The sequence below is a fragment of the Xenopus tropicalis genome, chromosome 9, assembly GCF_000004195.4.
Source record: "Xenopus tropicalis strain Nigerian chromosome 9, UCB_Xtro_10.0, whole genome shotgun sequence".
Taxonomy (NCBI): domain Eukaryota; kingdom Metazoa; phylum Chordata; class Amphibia; order Anura; family Pipidae; genus Xenopus; species Xenopus tropicalis.
The window spans coordinates 48,752,477-48,772,352 of record NC_030685.2 but is presented as its reverse complement, the minus strand read 5'-3'; the positions used below and the strand labels follow the sequence as shown (position 1 = coordinate 48,772,352).

Genomic DNA, 19,876 nt, shown 5'->3' with positions numbered 1-19,876 from the left:
GCTTTCCCCTTTACAAGCTCTTAAGAGTATACAGTAAATAGCAATTTAATTCACTGTACCATAATACTGGCCACATTCAATGAGATTTCAGCTGATAAACATTTAAATACAATGGCAAATTATTCAGTTGTGGGATATGTGCAATAGGTTCTATTGTTATAACTTTGGCAACTTTCTCTGCTTGCTTGACTGTGGGGCTGGTATGTCCATTATATTGCCACAGATAACCTGGACTTGGAACGTTGTGTGTCTTTGAACCAGTCTTATAAACTGTCTGCCCTTACCCATGTGACCCCCTTTGCTGTACATCAGGGCACTCGCTTAAGGGGAAATTTAAGTAAACAATTTAAGTACAGGAAATTTAAGTAAACAGATAGAGTTAGGGTGGCCATACACATTAAGATCCGCTCGCTTGGCAAATATTGAACATCCATCCCTACTTTTGGTAACAAGATAAGCCTAGTTTTACCATTTGACTATGTTTAAATAGATTGCCTTCTTTATCTGCCTCTCTCTTCTCCATTCTTCTCCATACATCTTTTGCTCTCAAACATCCATCTAACTATATATTATATATTGTAAATACAGTATATATTGTAACTCAATCCTTTTCAATGCATCAAACAATGCTATGTGTGCAGTTTCAAATCCAGGTCACAGTTAGGGGCCCATTCATTAAAGCACAATTTTTTATTTTGAGAAAAAAATCATATTTTTTTTAATTTATAGAACTTTTCGTAATGACCACCATAATATTGTTAAAATTGCACAACTTTTTTGTGGTTTTCATTAACTTCCACGAAAAAGTCGTATTTTTCGCAAAGACTATGACCATTTTGGATTTCATTTAAGCTGTGGTACCATGACTATCTTTTGGCCAGGTTGGATCTGTAGAGTGCCATTGAGTCCTGTGGAAGGCTTCCAAAATCATGCATGAAGTTTCAAAGCCAGAAAGGTTTCCTTGCCATTTACGGTCGTTTGGATCCGAAAATTTGGTGGCTTTCGGATCGCAACCATGATATTTTCGTACGAGCGGGAAAAGAATTTCCGGGACATTTTCGAACATCAGAAAATATTGTGGTTACTCCACCACTTTTAACCACCCGAATTTTGTGCTTTAATGAATGGGCACCCTAGTGTCACTTTTATTATTGGTGTTATTTGCAGCTGGGGGTGTCTCCCCCAATGCTGGTAGCACTCTCTTATAATTCCTCCCTTTAGCTATTCCTATTCACAGGCATTGATTAATGTCTTCTATAATTTCTAAGGCTATGCACTTCTAATCCTTTAAGCCTTATTTACATAAAGCCTTTACCCCCCCCCTTCCCTTTTTCACATGCCCCCTGGAAAGCAAGATCCATTTGCAGTAAACACTGCAGTTCATGGCCTCTTTATCCAAATCCCTGAACCATCTAGCTATTACTGAAACATGCCTTACTTCTAATGACACTTCTTCACATGCTGAGGGTTTGGAATCTCCCCCAAATGTAGGTTTCAAACTCTAACCACACCAACTTTTCTTAACTTCTTTTTAAGTACACAACATACAATAATTTTCCCCAATTTATGTGTAAAGTCATATATTGTCCCCATGATCCCCATTCTACTTTGCTGGATCACTTTGCTGCTTGGCTTCGACATTTTCTTTCCAGTGACACACCAGCTCTCATTATAAGTAACTTCAACATTCCTATTGACAACTTTGCTTCTCCAAATCCCTCTAAACACCTCTCTTTTGGTCTCTCTTTGTGGACCGACTCACAGTAAGGGTCATGCTTTAGATCTTATATTTCTGCCACTCCCTTGACCATTACTTACTTTCCTTTCAGATAACACTTTAAACTGTTCTATCACAAACAACGCTCTCCACCCACACATACAATAATCTTAACTTAATCTTAATTTGACCCACAAAAATCAATAATAGCAGCACATCAGATCTCTCATATTAACAACCTCTCCTGTCTGAATATGGCAGCTTTTCTTGACAATGATGCTCTTTTATCAGCACTTGACACCCTTGGTTCTTCCACCACTGTCACTACTGACCATCTAAACCCTAACCCTGGCATACTAACATAAATTGGGACCTCCAAAGATGTAATGCAAGTCACAAACTGACCTGACTTCAAGTTCACACTCTCCTGCTACAATCAAGCTCTATCAGAAGCTAAACAATTGTACTTTTTTAATCTCCTCTTTATCCTTTAAACCACCATGACTTTGCCACATTTAACTCCCTATAGTGCCCTCCTACTGTATCCTCCACCCATTACTTTAAAGGCCCAAGACCTTGCTCATTTCTTTCCACAAAACTGACCTCATTATATGAGCATACTATTTGATGACAATCTTGAATTAACTTGCAATACAGTCACATCTACTTTGCACTCTTTTAGCCCTGTTACAATAGTTAGCAATCTTCTGGCCTGCTGCAGCCCCACAACCTGCTTCCTTGACCCCTACCTTCTTTCCTTTCTCACCCAATATCTGATAAACCTTGCCCATTTAACCTTTTACTTTCTTAAGCTTCATACAAACAAGCTCTAATTAGTGATGAGCAATTTTTTTCGGCAGGCATGGATTCACAGCAAAATTCCACATTTTGCCATTGGCAAATTTTTTTTGCAAAACTTTGTCGTGAAACTGCCACTGTAGTTATGTCAAAAAGCCGCGGTTGCACCAAAAAAGTTGCAGTTGCATCAAAAAACTTGTGCGGTATCTGCATTTCCCAGATTTTTTGCTGATCACTAGCTCTAATAACTGCCGTCCTCAAAAATCCTTCTTTTGATCCCAGCATCTCACCATCTTCCAGTTTCCCTTTTTCTATTTGCATCCAAATTGTTGGAAAGACTTGTTTACAACAGCTTGGTCCAGCATCTCAGTCACAACTCTATTCTGAACTCTGCAATCTGGCTTTCACCCAACACACTCAACAGAAACTGTACACACCAAAGTAAATGATCTTCTCCTGGTAAAGTCTAAAGGACACTATTTCATACTTATTCTTTTAGATTAATAATGTGTGGGTTGCCCCCCAACCTGTAGGACCCGTAGAGTAAAAAGACACAGGTAGTATTGGGTGCGGGCCCTACAATGACAACATTTTGCAGTTAAGGGTCTGGTGCGGGTTCGGGTTGGGTTTGTGTTGAATTTTTTCTGACCTACACATCACTATTCTAGATCTCTCTGCAGCCTTTAAAACAGTTGACCACCTACTCCTTCTAGACATTCTGTACTCTGCTGTCATTAATTTCTTGGTTTTAATCTTGTGTTTTTGGCTGTTCCTTTAAAGTTGTCTTCTCTAACTCAATCTCCACCTCATTCTTCTCTTTGTTGGAGTTCTTCAAGGATCTGTCGTGGGCCCTCTACTCTTTAGGAAATCTTATTCAGTCATTTGCACCTTTATGCTGATGGCAGATATATCTCTACCTGTCTACTCCTGGCCTCTCTCCTGTCCTTTCCCAAATTACAGACTGTCTGCCTGCTGTCTCCTTTCATCTGTCTTTTATATTGCACATCCAAACACTTGCCAAATGTTGTCATATTCATACTCAGCTCAGCTCAGAAACTCAAACTATTGAATGTTTGATAAACTTCTACCAAACATCTTAAATAAATAATACCTTATCCTGATACCATGAATTAAATACCCAGTTCAAAAGTGTATATAAGTTTAAGATGCTATGATATCTGGAACTTACATATTGAGATTTGTCCAGCACTGGGGATATCATAAGATCGCCCATTAGAACCGCATCCAGTTCTTTTACTCCTATATGTGTATGAACCACTTTATCTTTAATGAAGATACTCCCAGCTCTTAGCATGAAGGATACAAACAAGTGCATGTGTATGTAGTTCCTGGTGCAGTGTAATCGCCTGCAGAAAAAATATATGCATTGAAATAAAAACATTTGATAAACAATCAAAGCAAAGTACTGAAAACAAAATAACAATTACATTTACATAGTAAAAACCATCACTTTTGCATTCACCTTGAGACATATCTTTATTGTATTCCTGTATATGGTTTGAGGATGCTTTGTCATTAACAAGCCCCTAAATGCATCCTTAGTAACAAATACCTGTTTGGCATCCACCCCTTTCACAAAATGTTGTGGTAAATCCAGTTCTTTCCCGGGGTCCTAAACTTAAGTGGATTGCCTTAGGAATGTATGCCTAACCCTTTTAAATTATCTTAATAATATTGGTTAGAATGGGTCACATATTAAGATTTAAAGTTTTTGTATAAATACATTACATGAGAAAACAGGACATATTTACATAACTAACATTTTGTTAAATATTTATACAAATGGGTGTGTCTTATTAAAGAATGTGTTAAAGCAACAAACCATTTAGTAATACTGTAGATATTACAGACATAAAAAAGTAATAGAATCCTGTCTCTAAAAAAGAAAACTATTACCTGATCTATAAATAACCATCAGTATTTATGGGCTGGTTTATCAGCCCATAAAATTTTTTTATTTTTAGTTAATTACTTACTTTTACAATTAATTAGATCTAATCAATCCACAAAGCTGTGAATAAACAGATTAATTTTCTTTTTACATATGCATTTTGTGCAATTTTCTGTTACTAAAGATAACCAGTTTCTTCATCAATTCGTTAGCTTTCTTATTGTTGTCCATAAATGCTGGTGATTAAACCAATAGTCAGATGATTTAAAATGTAACACAAGGAGAGACAAGGGACAACAATAAGAAAGTTAACTTAATTAGGGTAATTAGGAAAAATTGTCCTTTGATAAAGTCTGTAGAGGTTTTAAAACAATTAATCAAGAACAGAATGTAATGGTTTGTAACAACAAAGTACTGGTATGGAACCCCTTATCTGGAAACCCGTTATCCAGAAAGTTCCAAATTACGGAAAGGCCCATAGACTCTCCCATAGACTCCATTATAAGCAAATAATTAAAATTTTTAAAAATGATTTCCTTTTTCTCTGTAATAATAAATCAGTACCTTGTACTAAGACATAATAAATCCTTATTGGAGGCAAAACAAGCCTATTGGGTTTATTCAATATTTAAATGATTTTTAACAGACTTAAGTTATGGAGATCCAAATTACAGAAAGATCCCTTATCCAGAAAACCCCAGGTCCCGAGCATTCTGGATAACAGGTCCCATAGCTGTATTTCTATTTCTATTAGTTCATACCTGAAGTATCCAATGATGAATATAGCAACTGCTAAGGAACAAAAAGATATGGAGTAGCCCACTGTGTACATGACATAAAGTCGCTCAAAAAATTCTCTCTGGAAAAAACAGCAAATATAGTTAGTTATGGTTAGAACATACAGTATTTAGCTGAAAGATGTCCTTGAAAAATCTAAATTTCTTGTTTAATACAATGCCATTTTATAAATCCTCATTTCAAAAAATGTCTCCAGAGCCTAGCCTGGAGTAGCAATAAATGGAGCACTTGTACCTGAACCACTGGCATAAAGAGTACAATATGAAAGGGTGCAAGAAAGCCATGAATAGGCATGTACAGGGCTTCCTAGCAGCTTGCCTCCCCTAGTGCCCCCTATTTTGCACATTTTAAATTAACTCCTCTGGGTGTGCCCAGATTTGCACCAGTATTTTGTATTTTCCATCTTACTTCATGAATGGTAAATAAGGGCCAAACATTTTTTATTTGTTGTGAACTGTTCAGTAAAGACTTAAACATACTCCTTACAAGCAGCTAACCAGAATATGTATAATTATTTTTAAATAAAAACATCAGGTTTCATTTTTAGAAAAATGTTCATAATTTTTTTTCCTAATTTCCTGCTATTTTTTGTGTTACTGGCCCTTTAATAAATTATTTAGCACTCACTTGTCCTGTAAGGCACCACATCCTACTATGAGCCATATTAACTAATGGTAGGCATGCACCAAATCCAGGATTCAATTTCGGAATTCAGCCAAGATTCTGCTTTTTTCAGCAGGATTCAGATTTGACTGAACCAAATTCAAATCCTTAAAATCGTGTGATTTTTTGTCACATAAACACAGAAGTTGAAATTTTTTTTTAACCCCTTGGTTGCTTACTTTGCATATGCACATTAGGATTTGGTTTGGTATTCGGAAATCGAATCTTTCACAAAGGAGTCCGGGGTTCGACCAAATCCTAAAATAGTGGATTTAGTGCATCCCTGCTAATGAGTGAAAGTAAAAACTTGGAGTATTTTGACCAAAAATGGAAATTCCTCACACCATGGGCAATTTTCTAAAAAGGAAAACATGACTAATTCTCCTCAAACTGGTTTAAATTGAATCTGTTCGTGACACTGTTACTTTAGATGAAGTGCCTCACTGTTTAACCCACGCAAAACTTCCACACTGAATATCTAATACCTCTTTTTAGATTGTAAGCTTTTAAAGGATTCGACTTAATACTGAACCAAATCCTAATTAGCTTATGCTAATTAGGTTTTGAAAGGGTTAAATGTAAAAATAACTTAACTTAACTTTCGTGTTAATGTGACAAAAAGTCAGATGATTTTTAAGGCCAGGACCATTGATTCGTCCGAATCTGAATCCTGCCGAAAAAGGACGAATCTTGGCCAAATCCCAAACCGAATCTTGAATTCGGTGCATCCCTACTTTTAGGTATGGCCCTTTTTATCTTTTATCAGTTATTGGTTGCAACTTTTTGTATGTAATCTGTATGCTTAGTGCATGCTCCCTTTACTGTAAAGCACAATATGTTGACACTTCATAAATATGTGCTAATAATCCAAAGATCATTGGGAAAGGCACATGAGCAAAGTAACTGATTTTTAGACAGCAATAAAAATTAAAATTTGCAAATATCTTTTTTTTATTAAAAAAAAGTACTTTAACATATTGTACATTAAAATAATTTATGTTAAGCAGGTGCAAATGCAAAAAATATGCAGTATGTATTATTATGAAGCTATTTCTGTATATTATTAAGTCCATTATGACACGCTAATTTTATACTCTGTGCTACACATTTTTACATTATAATATTAGTACAGATGTGATAAAGAGCAGTTAAATAAATAGAAAAAAATTATACTTTTACAAAGATTAAGGGAGAACTTAAGAGGCAGACAGAAGAGGCAGCTGCCTAGGGCGCAATGATTGGGGGGCGCCAGCCTCTCCTGCTACCCCTAGTCTGTGCTGTGCTCTGGTTTCATTGCGTAATGACAAGCGGCGGGGTAATGAACTATCGGTTCGCATCTCACACCCCCCCGCGCCGAACTGCGCATGTGCGCCAACACACGGGGGGGTAGGGGTGCGATGCGATAGTGCAGGTGCTGGGGTTAGGTGGCTGACCGGGCTGCTTAGGGCGCCCGATCGGCTCAGCCTGCCCCTGTTGTACTCTGACGTGTAGTAGACTTAAAGGACAAGGAAAGGCAAAGTCACTTGGAGGTGCCAAAATATGACTTAAATCGCCTACCTTTTACTTTGGTGCCCCTGTTGGGAGAGAACAGCACCAGCCGGGGGTACCTGCAGCGCTTCCTCCTTCCTGCTTCGCGTGCGCGCGCATGCGCAGTAGAGTGAAAAAGCTGAACTTTAACAGAGAAGTCGGCTTTCCACTCTACTGCGCATGCGCCTGTCGTGGGGTCCCAGCAAAATGAAGCAGGAAGGAGGAAGCGCATCGCTACAGGTGCCCCGGGCTGGTGCTGTTTTCTCCTAACAGGGGCACCAGTTCGGGGTAAGGTAAGCGATTAAAGTCACTTGGGGGTATCTAACATTTTGGCACCCCCAAGTGACTTAGCCTTTCCTTGTCCTTTAAGTTTCCAATTAAAAATACAGATTTTTTTCATTTAAACACAAACTACATTAGTTTTTTTTTATTAATTATCTCTGAAGATATTATAATAGAACTGTATTGTTTCTAGCTCTGCCTGGAAATGGGGCTTTGTCTAAGGATCCACTGGTTATTAATTTGTCCTCATCAATCTCTCTCAAGTTTTCTTATCAGGTTTATAATCCTTTTACACAAAAGTGACTGGAGGGCATGGTCTAGGTAGAACAAGGTCTGACTACAAGGGGACAGAAACAAAGATCAAGTATCTAAGAAGCAGATTTAATAAATGTTGGCATTGCTTTGATAAAAATTGTAACCACAAAAAACTGCTACATAACTCCATTTTGTTTGCTGCAAGAAAAAATGATCTGCATTCATAAAAATACATAATGCTAGCTTACAGGGTAGCTTAAAATACACAAGCTAAAATAGTTACTTTTCCTTGGCTCCTTTCTGGTTTTAAGAAATGTAGACACTCAGTGTAGTTTGCAAAGGTTTTGTTTAACCTGTGCACAAAATCCCAAGTGCCATTGATATTGCATCGCCTATAGGCAAGACCTGCAAAAAAAAGTTCAGAAAAAATATGGATTAAATTCAAATAAAACAGAAACAGTTACTGTTTTTTTACATATTACATAATAAAATCTAATTGTAAAAAAAACTTATTAAGATATTAATTTTTTATACGTTTTTAAATTGTTTTCGATCCTTAAAAAATAAAGGCTTTTTGGCATCCTTGTGCCCCCACAAGTCCATCTGTTCTCCTGTTTTGGTTAAAAAAGGTATTGCTAAGACCAGGCTGATCAACACTTCTCACTAGCAAATGAGACAAAATGCACAAAATCGTCTTGTGCGTCATTACTCATAAAACAACAAAATATTTGTGTTCTCTTCATCTTACCCCATGTCCTACCTCCAAAATATTTTTTATACTCCATAACACTTTATAAGTGTGTATAAGATGAAATAAAGGTTGTATATTAGTCCAGTTCCCTGTTCTTATTAGTAGAGCAAATGCTATAGCAGAAAAAGGCAACATTTGGCTTTTCAGCTAATAAGCACCTTTACCTAAAATAGTCAATTAGAAAATGTTTAAAGCTTTAGGTCTATAACAGCTGGAACCAACCCCTGTGTTACATAACAATAATTAGAACCACTATGGAATTGAGAATAAAAATAATAATGGTAAATAATAAATGGTAAATCAATTTATATTCTTTTTTTCATATATGTTTTTCTTAAATGATATACTATGTGCCTATGCCTGAGTGGGATATAAGGAATAAAGGTCATTTACAACTAGAAGTGCAAGTTACTCTTAGGGCTGTGACAGACGGGGAGATTAGTCACGGTGGGGGTATTTATTATATTCGTATTTCTTTTTTTTAACAATTCATGGGTTTTTTTATGTAAAAAAAACACTAATTTATTAAGCCAAAAAACCATGAAAAACACTAATACAAAACTTCACCATCTAAAAACTGTTAAGGTCACGTAGCAGTCAGTGGGAGTTGTCCTAGGCAAATTGTAACAATCTTTATTTACTTTGTGGTTTTAGGGGTTTTTGGGATTTTTTTCTGATGAACATTAATGGAAAAATGTAAAACCACAAAAAAATTGTGGTTTTCAGGTTCTTTTCATTTTAGTTACACATTTTTATTTGTTCCAGCTTTTTCAGTGAGGATTTTTTAATAAATGATTAGACATTTGTGGTTTTAGTGAAAATTCAATTATTTATGGTTTCAAAAACCTTTAAACCATACAAATCATTGATTGATGTCTGCCCCTACGGTTCTCAGTTTGGTTCTGTTGACCGGTTGGGATTCCACCGAATCCTGGCTTTGGTGCATCCTTAGTTCAACCACAAAACAACATTAAAGTTGTTACCATCTACAGATGATCATATTTTGCAACTTATATTTATTTTTTATAGTTCTTGAATTATTTGCCTTCTTCTTTTAAGTGATTCCAGTTTTTCAATGGGGGTCACTGACCCCAGAAGCAAAAACTCTGTTGTTGCTCTGTGAGGCGACAATGTTATTGTAATTGCTATACAGGTATAGGATCCATTATCCGGAAGCTCATTATCCAGAAAGTTCCGAATTAGAGAAAGGCCATCTCCTATAGACTCCATTGTAAATAAATTATTTACATTTTTTTCTGTAATAATAAAACAGTACCTAGTACCTGATCCAAATTAATTAATTAATTAATTAATCCTTATTGGAGGCTAAACAATCTTATTAGGTTTATTTAATGTTTAAATGATCTAGCCAAGATATGTCTTTTAATCAGCTGTCTTCTGCCACATTGTTTCAGCAACCAGAACCAAGATTCCTGCTTTCAGTAAAATTCCTGCTTTCAATAAAATATTACATTTACAAATAACTTGAATATATTAATGAATACATACTGGCAAGTTGTTTAGAATTACATTTTATTTCATTTGGAAGAATTTTAGATTTGGACTAACATATTTAATAAAATTGTGACACAAATGAGGCTGTAAAATTGAGCATTTTTAAAGGCACAAAGGCTGTTTTAGCAAATTATTGCTGTTTGTTTGTACTGCCTAGAAATCACTATTTATCTCTTTTGGATTATCTAGGATATTTGTGGCCTACAGTACCTTATTCTTTTGTGTTTTGGGGACACATAAAACAAATTCACAATGTTCTGTTTTCATGTGTGATTTACAAAAAATGTAGTACCCTCTACATGCCATACAGTTTATGCAATGATATGCATACGTGGAATCAGAAACAATTCAGAACACCAATGGCAGTCATATTTCTGATGTTTTCTTTTTCTTTTTTTTTTTTTTTAGTAAACCTAAAGCATTTAGATCCAAATTAAGGAAAGAGTTACCCAGAAGACCCCAGGTCCTGAGCATTCTTAATAACAGATCCCATACCTGTTTTTTATTACTTATCCTTGTATTCAGGCCTCTGCTATTTAGATTCCAATTTCTTGGAATAACTACCCTAGCAATCAGATAGTTAATACAATTCTAACCTGGAGAACTACTGAACAAAACCGTAATAATTCAAAAACCACTAAGAATAAAAAATGAAGACCAATTGCAAAGCGTCTCAGAATATCCCAATCTATGTCTAAAAGGTAATTTAAAGGTGAACAACCCCTTTAAGGAATGCTAAGAACATAACCTTACAATGACACTACATAAAATTTAAATACATCTGTAAAAAGAGCAATAACAATCAATATCATACACAAAGACATGTATTCATTGGTATATATGAGTAGATTCAAATCAATTATTGATAATGTGGAATTAAATAATTAATATTAACCATTTGTACCTCTGTGATTAAAGTCATAGACATATGAAGGACAAGAGACTGCAAGTATTCTCCCTGGTATTCCTCTAGGCCAACAAACCAGTCCATCCCATTCAGGTATACAGTTACTATCTGCTGACAAAATAAAAAGAATTATACAATCTAGTTGTTACATGCAGTTACAAGATTACCTTCTTAGCTTATGACAGACAATTTTAAATATATAATGAATCATTTTAGTATGGTTTTAAGTCACCATGTTGCTTAAATATAGCTATATTATTATGATTATAGTCATTTTAGACTTTTTGTATGTAGATAGAGCCCATTTTGTAATATGTTACAAAAAAGGATTACACTTGATCTTTTTTGAAATGGAAGTATACACAGAATGGATTTTTTTATATGCAGTCTATCCATTAATTAGTTATACTTACTTACTAGTGCATTCTGGACTGCATATAAAACCAAGTTTCAGTTGAAACCTTTGTATACATGCATTAAAATAACTTAAAGATGTCCCTCTTTTTGTAAGGAATTAGTATAGAGCCATACACCAGGAGTAATCATACCTCGATGTGCTTTTACATTCAACAATTATAAAATATCACTACTGTGTATTTGGCTGTAGTTTTGTATATTATAGGGGATGTAAAGAAAAAAATAGAATTTTCCCTAATGAAAACTTTCCAATATACATTGATTAAACTTTTTAATGGTTTTGTTTGTAAAATTAATTGCTATTGATAGCAGTATATGTCTGGCCACAACTCTAGCCAAGATATGTCTTTTAATCAGCTGTCTTCTGCCACATTGTTTCAGCAACCAGAACCAAGATTCCTGCTTTCAGTAAAATTCCTGCTTTCAATAAAATATTACATTTACAAATAACTTGAATATATTAATGAATACATACTGGCAAGTTGTTTAGAATTACATTTTATTTCATTTGGAAGAATTTTAGATTTGGACTAACATATTTAATAAAATTGTGACACAAATGAGGCTGTAAAATTGAGCATTTTTAAAGGCACAAAGGCTGTTTTAGCAAATTATTGCTGTTTGTTTGTACTGCCTAGAAATCACTATTTATCTCTTTTGGATTATCTAGGATATTTGTGGCCTACAGTACCTTATTCTTTTGTGTTTTGGGGACACATAAAACAAATTCACAATGTTCTGTTTTCATGTGTGATTTACAAAAAATGTAGTACCCTCTACATGCCATACAGTTTATGCAATGATATGCATACGTGGAATCAGAAACAATTCAGAACACCAATGGCAGTAATATTTCTGATGTTTTCTTTTTTTTATTAAACACGTGGAGATGACATTTTGAAGTGTCTATTCTGGGTTACCAGTTAATAAAGTTTCAGCGCTTTATCGTGATTTTCCAAGTAAATCAAAGTCAAATCAATTGCAGCCTCTGTGTAGAAGTCCAACCTTAAATCAAGAACGATGTGATAGAAGTCCAGAAATGGTGCACACAGAAAACCCCAGGTACTGCCTGGGTGCATGGTTAACATAACATAATTAGTAAGAACAAACAATTCAACGTTTCAGCTTAGACTCAAGCCGTGTCCTGAAGACGGCTTGAGTCTAAGCTGAAACTTTGAATTAAACACCATTTTTTTGCTTCATACACGTCCTGTGAGTGTGGTTTGTTTGTGCTTACTATATATATATATATATATATATATATATATATATATATATATATATAGATAGATATATACAACAGCTAATGTGAATCTCCTGTTTTTCATCAAATATCTTATGGAAGAACCCTTCAAGCTGTTGGTACTATGGTGGCGGAACATGTATGTAACGTTAAGGATAAAAAAAATAACAATAATGTTCCCCATCACTTTAATGATTGTCATAATAACGACCCCACAAGGTTGCACTCTAAGTTTTTTGGTTTTTAATTTAATAGCTTTGTTCCTAATGGTCTTAATATAGACTTGGATTTTCAGTATTTTAAATGAGTTTTTAAATGCATTGAGCTTGGTTTTATTGCATTTATTGTTTTATTGTATTTATTATCTTTTACATATTATATACTGAACAAGTATTCAAATTAGTTATTGTATGTCAATAATTGTTCACGTGACAAAGAAGTGTTTTTATTTAAAAAAAAAAAAAGGCTTTCTTGTTGACTTTTTTTTTATGTGAACATGACTTTTGTGATGCCACCGTGACTTATTTTTCACAATGAATTTTTGTGACAGGTTTAGCAGCGAATCAATGCCTAGCAAAAAAATTCACTCATCACTAAAAATGTATCATGTTCTCAGACAAATAACTATTTCTCAAATTTAAAATGTATACAAAAGTGAATATCGATTGGAAGTGTATGTATATTTGACATAGGAAAGAAATTATGAAGCAATGATCATGGAAGAGAATTACAGTACAAGTTAAGATTGGCAGATAAGAAACACAGAATCAAAGAGAATCATAGTATGCAAGAATAAAAGTGAATATCTAATCTCCAATTTTTAGCTGGTTACTTTTTGGCAGCAGGCTTTCCTGATGTATACTATGGGGCTGATTTACTAACCCACGAACGGGTCGAAATGAGTCCGATTGCGTTTTTTTCGTAAAGATCGGTATTTTGCGTTTTTTTCGTATTTTTTGCGATTTTTTCGGCGTCTTTACGTTACCAATACGATTTTTGCGTAAAAACGCGAGTTTTTCGTAGCCATTACGAAAGTTGCGTAAAATCTTGCGATTTTTCGTAGCGTTAAAACTTGGGCAAAAAGTTGCGCTTTTTTCGTAGCGTTAAAACTTATGCGAAACTTCGCACCTTTTAAGTTTTAATGCTACGAAAAAGGCGCAACTTTTCGCGTAAGTTTTAACGCTACGGAAAAATCGCAAGATTTTACGCAACTTTCGTAAAGGCTACGAAAAACTCGCGTTTTTACGCAAAAATCGTATTGGTAACGAAAAATTCGTAAAGACGCCGAAAAAATCGCAAAACATACGAAAAAGTCGCAAAATGTTCATTTTCAAGTCGGAACTTTTCTAATTCGGGTCGGATTCGTGGGTTAGTAAATCAGCCCCTAGAAGTTGCTTAATTTTAATGCTGCCAAATGTTGAAACATTACTATACCCTGCATCATTCAAAATAAAAAATACAATATTTACAAACTTAATAATGACATAATACTTAACCTTCTTCTTGCAGCTGTACTGTAATATTAAGTTCACACTGTTCTTTTGCTTCCCAAAGAAGATATATCTGTTCCTCCATTGTAACTGTATCATCAGAATCAACCTATTGAGAAAAGATTAATCTATGGGAATCTATTCATGAATTTCACCAAGTTTCCTGTTTTGCCAGAAAAATAGAAGACATTCTGATGCCCCCCTTTCCTTCCACATCAACAAAAAAGGATCAAAGCCTTCCCTAGTCCTACCCCTGTCCAGGTGCTGTGTTTGTAAGATATTGGTTAGCAGAGCTAAAAACACCTTTGACATTCTTATTGACTCAAATGCAAAATGGTTTAGCAAATCTTTTCATGGTTTTGCCAATTTCTCTGCAAAGCACAACACTTCAGTTTCATAAAGCACAACACTTCAGTACATACAGAAATACAAATGTTTGTAAATGTAATAGAAGTTGAAAGTACTGTTTGTTTGTTTATATTTTTTTCTGCTCTCTGGGTCTGAATAACGTAAGAGTCAGTTCTTTTCCAAGTCTGTTAATCAGACAGCCTAAAGCATTGATCAAAAGAGTGAGAGGCAGGAGTTCAGAGAATCCATCCAAACAGATACTGCTTAGAAATTGTACAGTATTTACAATTAACTTTAAAACAATAGAACATTTGTAATAAATATACAGTACACAGTATTAGAACCTTTGAGGGTCTTTGTGTTGTATTTGCTTTGTACTTTAGTAATGACATAAAATTGCCCGTTGTTTCCCTTTAATTCAAATATATTTATCTAAATTACAAACTGGTAACCAACAGAGGCAGTAGTATGCCAGCAGTGAGATGAGCCCACTTGCATTTACTCTTGCCTATGTTTTATGGTATTAAACAACAGTCTTTGGAAACTGGTTACCTTGTAAATACATTTTTATGTACTTATTTTAAAGGGGTTTGTAGTCTTTGAAAATGCTGTAAATATATATGTTTTCCACATCAATGTTTATATTTAATTAAATGTATGTTTATACAGACAGTGATTTTACACCTTGATGAATATCCTCAAAAGTCAGGGAAGTTGAATCAGCTCAGGCACTTTGCAGTTTGAATTCTGCAGAGCAATGTGACATTATAAGTGCTAAAGGCCAGTAATTACCTTGTCTCCTCTGCAGGCTTACTGTCACTTACAAAGTTAATCAATTGCTCAGCAGAAGGCAAGCTGCAAAGAATCTAATCTGACTCATACAAATCATCCACTTCCCCAGTGATGTACATCTCTGTGCAGGAATACTGAAAATGACCTATTATGGAGGAAGTTAACTACAGGAGTATTTTACAGACCATAGTATGTAAATATAGAGGAAGTGGCTAATTTCCTGCTGCCAATAAAAAGAGATATAGTATAACAAATTAAATTGCTTTACTTATAATGACCTATTGTAAAAAATAACCAACAGTGAACAGATATGAGTTGAAATTTAAATATTTTGGTACATGGTACTCTAAAAAGCAAATTTACTTAAAGCAGACCCATCACTCAGATATAAAAAACTGTATAATAAAAGTCCTTTTCAAATTAAACATGAAACCTAAATTCATTTTTATATTAACACATCCAAACCCAGTATAAAGGCATTTAAAAATCCCAGCTGTCAATCATATATTGCCTGCCCCGCCTCTATGCCTTAGGCATAGAGGCGGGGCAGACAATAACTTTAGCTTTCCATTCAGCACTCCCTAGATGTAACTGCACCTCTCACTTTTCCCCTCCCTCCTCCTCATCTAACTGTGTTACCAGTACAAGGGCATGGGCATCTGGTACCCCATTCTGACACATAAACAAGATTTTGTGGTGATACAAAGTTTGCATTCATAACAGTGTCCACAAAATGGTGCCTGCCTGCTTGCTTTGATTGAGTAATTCCAAGACGGAAAGAAACAAAATTAATATTATTTATATAGTGTAAGTAAAGTTTATATTGCTCAACTAACAATATAGAAAATCATTTGGAGTTATTTCTTAGGGTGACAGGTCCCCTTTAATGGTTTATTTTCCACAGTATAAATTACAGTTACCAGTATTACAGCACTAACACTGTAGTAGTACAGAAAGCTTACCCAAAAAGCTTCAGAGGCTAACAGAGGACATGGTACTTAAAAAATTTAAGAAAAGTTAATCTCTGAGGGCTGATAGAATATATTATGAATTAGTAAATAGTCGGCTTACCACCTTATTTGGAAGAAAAAAAAAATACAAGCCTTTCTGTATCTAATTTATTTCTGCCCTGTTAATAACAATAATCAAGCTTAATCAACTACAGACCAGCTGGTAAACCTGTTAAAAAGGTCTCTTCAGATTTAGCCATTTTTATTCATTTATTTCCAGTTATTTTTATAGCACAGGCACATTTTCACAACACTTTACAGAGATTATTCATCATTCACATCAGTCCCTGCCCCAGAGGAGCTTACAATCTAATGTCCCTATCACATTCATTCACACTATGGTCAATTTTAGTCAGAAGCCCATTAACCTGCTGTATGTTTTTTGAAGTTTGGGAGGAAAACAGAATACCCAGAGGAAACCCATGCAGACACTGGGAGAACATACAAACTCCTAGCATATAGTGCCCTGGCTAGGATTGAACACAGGACCCTAGCAATGCAAGGCAGAAGTGCTACCGTGAGCCACTGTGCTGCCCCATTTGTAATTTTCTTAGATTCCTACTGGTATGGAAACAGTTAATTTAAAGGAAAGCTAATTCGACCTAGAGGTTTTATTTTAAGGTGCAAAAAAGGTTTTGGTAAGAGCTTTAAAGTTGTGGAATCCTCTCTCTCTCTCTCTCTCTCTCAAGGGTTTATACATTGATACGTTAATTAGTTCTAAGAAAGGGATGGATGCTTTTTAGTATAACTGGATTACTAATTTTAATAGTCTTAGTACAATGTTAATTCATGTTTATCCAGGGACAAATCTGATTTACACTTTAGAGCTTGGAATTTTATCTTGTTTTTGGAGTTTAATGTCTGCACATGATTAGGTGCAAGTGTGCTGCTTCTAGTGACAGAGACTGCTGTGGGAATCCTGATGGTACTGCCACCTTTAAGATGGTAGAAGGTCCATGGAACCCCTGAGTTAAGATTCATCTAACAGATTGGCAAAACAAGCAAGTGCAAGGTACCTATAAAGAATGGTGCTGATTCACACAGTGGACTGTATTTTTGGAAACTGTACTTCCTGCACAATTCAGAATGGTTATATATTTCTTGAACAAAGTTTCTCAAAATTGGCATAATCTTTCCTATATGCACAAAAAATAGAAAGCATCATAAATATAAATGCCATGAATCTTCTGACTGTTTACAACCACAATACACATTTATAGTACATGACATATAGACATTTTCATTTTTCGTGAAAGATTATCCAGCCCATACAGAAAAAAACCCAAAAAACAATTAAAGCATTTTATGCATCTACAATAACTGTAATAATAAGGTAATCAATAATAGAAACCTAATTTTTAGGGTCATTGACCCAGAAGACCTAAAGAAAAGTTTTGTTAGAGGATCCTGATTATATCTACCAGCATGCCCTAACCCTGGATAATATATTGAAGTATCCTATTGTAGACTTGAATACTATATATGTATACTATACTACTATACTGTATATGAAATCTGTACAGTTGTGCCCAAAATGTTTTTTCTTAACATACTGATATTTGATAAATTACCCCCCTGTCGCTGCAGATTAGCCTGAGGTTAGACTGTTAGGGGCACATTTACTAACCCACGAACGGGCCAAATGCGTCCGATTGCGTTTTTTTCGTAATGATCAGTATTTTGCGATTTTTCGGAAAATTGTCACGACTTTTTCGTAGCCATTCCGAATGTTGCGCAAAATGTTGCAATTTGTTCGTAGCGTTACGACTTGTGAAAAGTCGCGACTTTTTCGCAGCTTTCGCGCCAAGTACGAAAGATTCGGATTCATTCAAGCTTCAGTATGGTGACTTTTCTTGGGCCAGGTTGGAGCTGCAGGGTGCCATTGAGTCCTATGGGAGGCTTCCAAAATCATGCTAAGTCTGAAAGTTTCGCCCGCCGCTTACGAGCGCTCAATACGAAAAAGTCGCGACAAGATACGAGCAAATCGTAATGGCTACGAAAAAGTCTCGTTTTTTTGCGCAAGTCGTAATGGTTACGAAAAAGTCGTGACAATTTCCGAAAAGTCGTAAAGGCGATGAAATATCGCAAAAAATACGAAAAAGTCACAAAATGTTCGTTTTCCAGTCGGAATTTTTCCAATTCGGATTCGAATTCGTGTCTTAGTAAATCAGCCCCTTAGTGTTGGAAGGCTAGTGTTGTTCTGTCTGGTGAAAGGGCACTTGCAAGAGGACACGATTAGAGGACATTATATACAGATTTAATTTGCCAAAAGGCCACCTCAGCCTTGAGGAATTTAAATTTTATTTGAAACAATGTAGGTAGTTCAAGAATCAGGAACAGATCTCACACAGCCAAGACAAGAAATGACACCAAATAGACTTACAACAAAATATGCCTTCAGTTTTGCTAATCTAAGGGAACTGGGCATAACTGTGGTATGTGCAGCAAAATTACATGTAGGGATCCATAGGGTTAACTAGTCCCTATGGCTTTAAACCCTGCAGCTTCCTGGTTTTGTGCTGTTACTGGGCAAAGACCCCTGTATCAGTTTTGAGTTCAGATGTGTGATTATTGGTTCACAGGGAGACCACTCCCTTGGCACTCTGATATAGTGTTTAGCAGGGGGGTGGGTCTGTCTCTTTGGCTGCCTGTGTTCACAGGGGAAGGAGCACTGTGCTGGAGGCAAAGGAACTAGGCCCCCAGTAAAGCCATGTGCCCCAGAGTGTGTCAGCCACTCTGGTGAAGTCGGGGACAGGGACCCCGTGAATGAGGACCAGTTAGATAGCAAGTTTTGTGGAGCACTTTCTAGGAAAGTGAGATAGTGAGGGAAGAGAGCACGAGCAGTTTGGCTCAGAGGAAAGTAGCTGTGGGAGTACCCTTCCAGACAGGCACTGTTGCCTTAGTGTAGGGCCACGGTTTAGACCTAGGAGGCAGGTAGATTGAACCCTGATCCAAAGTTGCCGTGGGGCCTGAGGAGTGTGGTATCCAGCTAGCTGTTCCACAGAGTGAGCAACTGAACCGGTGGCACTGATCCTGCCTGGCTCAAGGGGAGTTGGGAGGAGCGGGTGTGCCCCCTCTCTGTGCTGTCCTCAGAGAAAGCTATGCTAACTGATGTGTGAGTATATTGCATAACCCTGCAAGTTGCTTGTTGCTGAAAATAAACCAGTTCTACTGTTAAACTGCAAGAACCTTCTGGCGCCCATTTGTTATTCTGCACTGCACACAGCTACAGTGAGTTGTAGTTGCACTACACCCTAGCTCCGTTTGGTTACTTCCACATAGCGAAGGCCTATCCTGAAGGACTGAGTCACGTGTACCCCATGCTCAAGGCCTATCTAGCCGTGCTGTTGGCTTGTTACAGCCAAGAAAGGGTTACATACACTAATCATATCACTTGCTCTTGTAACTGCAATGGCCCTGGAATTTTGTGAAAAATGCTGCATTGTGTGAA

The 19,876-nt window shown here is 36.0% G+C and overlaps 1 protein-coding gene across 1 annotated transcript in view; it reads right to left on the bottom strand.

Annotated features, from left to right (window-relative positions):
• The window catches only part of pth2r (parathyroid hormone 2 receptor), a 106,618-nt gene that overhangs the window by 64,232 nt on the left and 22,510 nt on the right, over window positions 1-19,876 (bottom strand). Inside the window, exons 2-6 of the mRNA XM_031893504.1 lie at window positions 14,282-14,384; window positions 11,123-11,233; window positions 8,236-8,357; window positions 5,189-5,286; window positions 3,705-3,882 (exon numbers count right to left, since the gene is read on the bottom strand). Coding sequence (XP_031749364.1) covers window positions 3,705-3,882; window positions 5,189-5,286; window positions 8,236-8,357; window positions 11,123-11,233; window positions 14,282-14,384 — 612 coding nt within the window. The remainder of the gene's footprint in view (window positions 1-3,704; window positions 3,883-5,188; window positions 5,287-8,235; window positions 8,358-11,122; window positions 11,234-14,281; window positions 14,385-19,876) is intronic.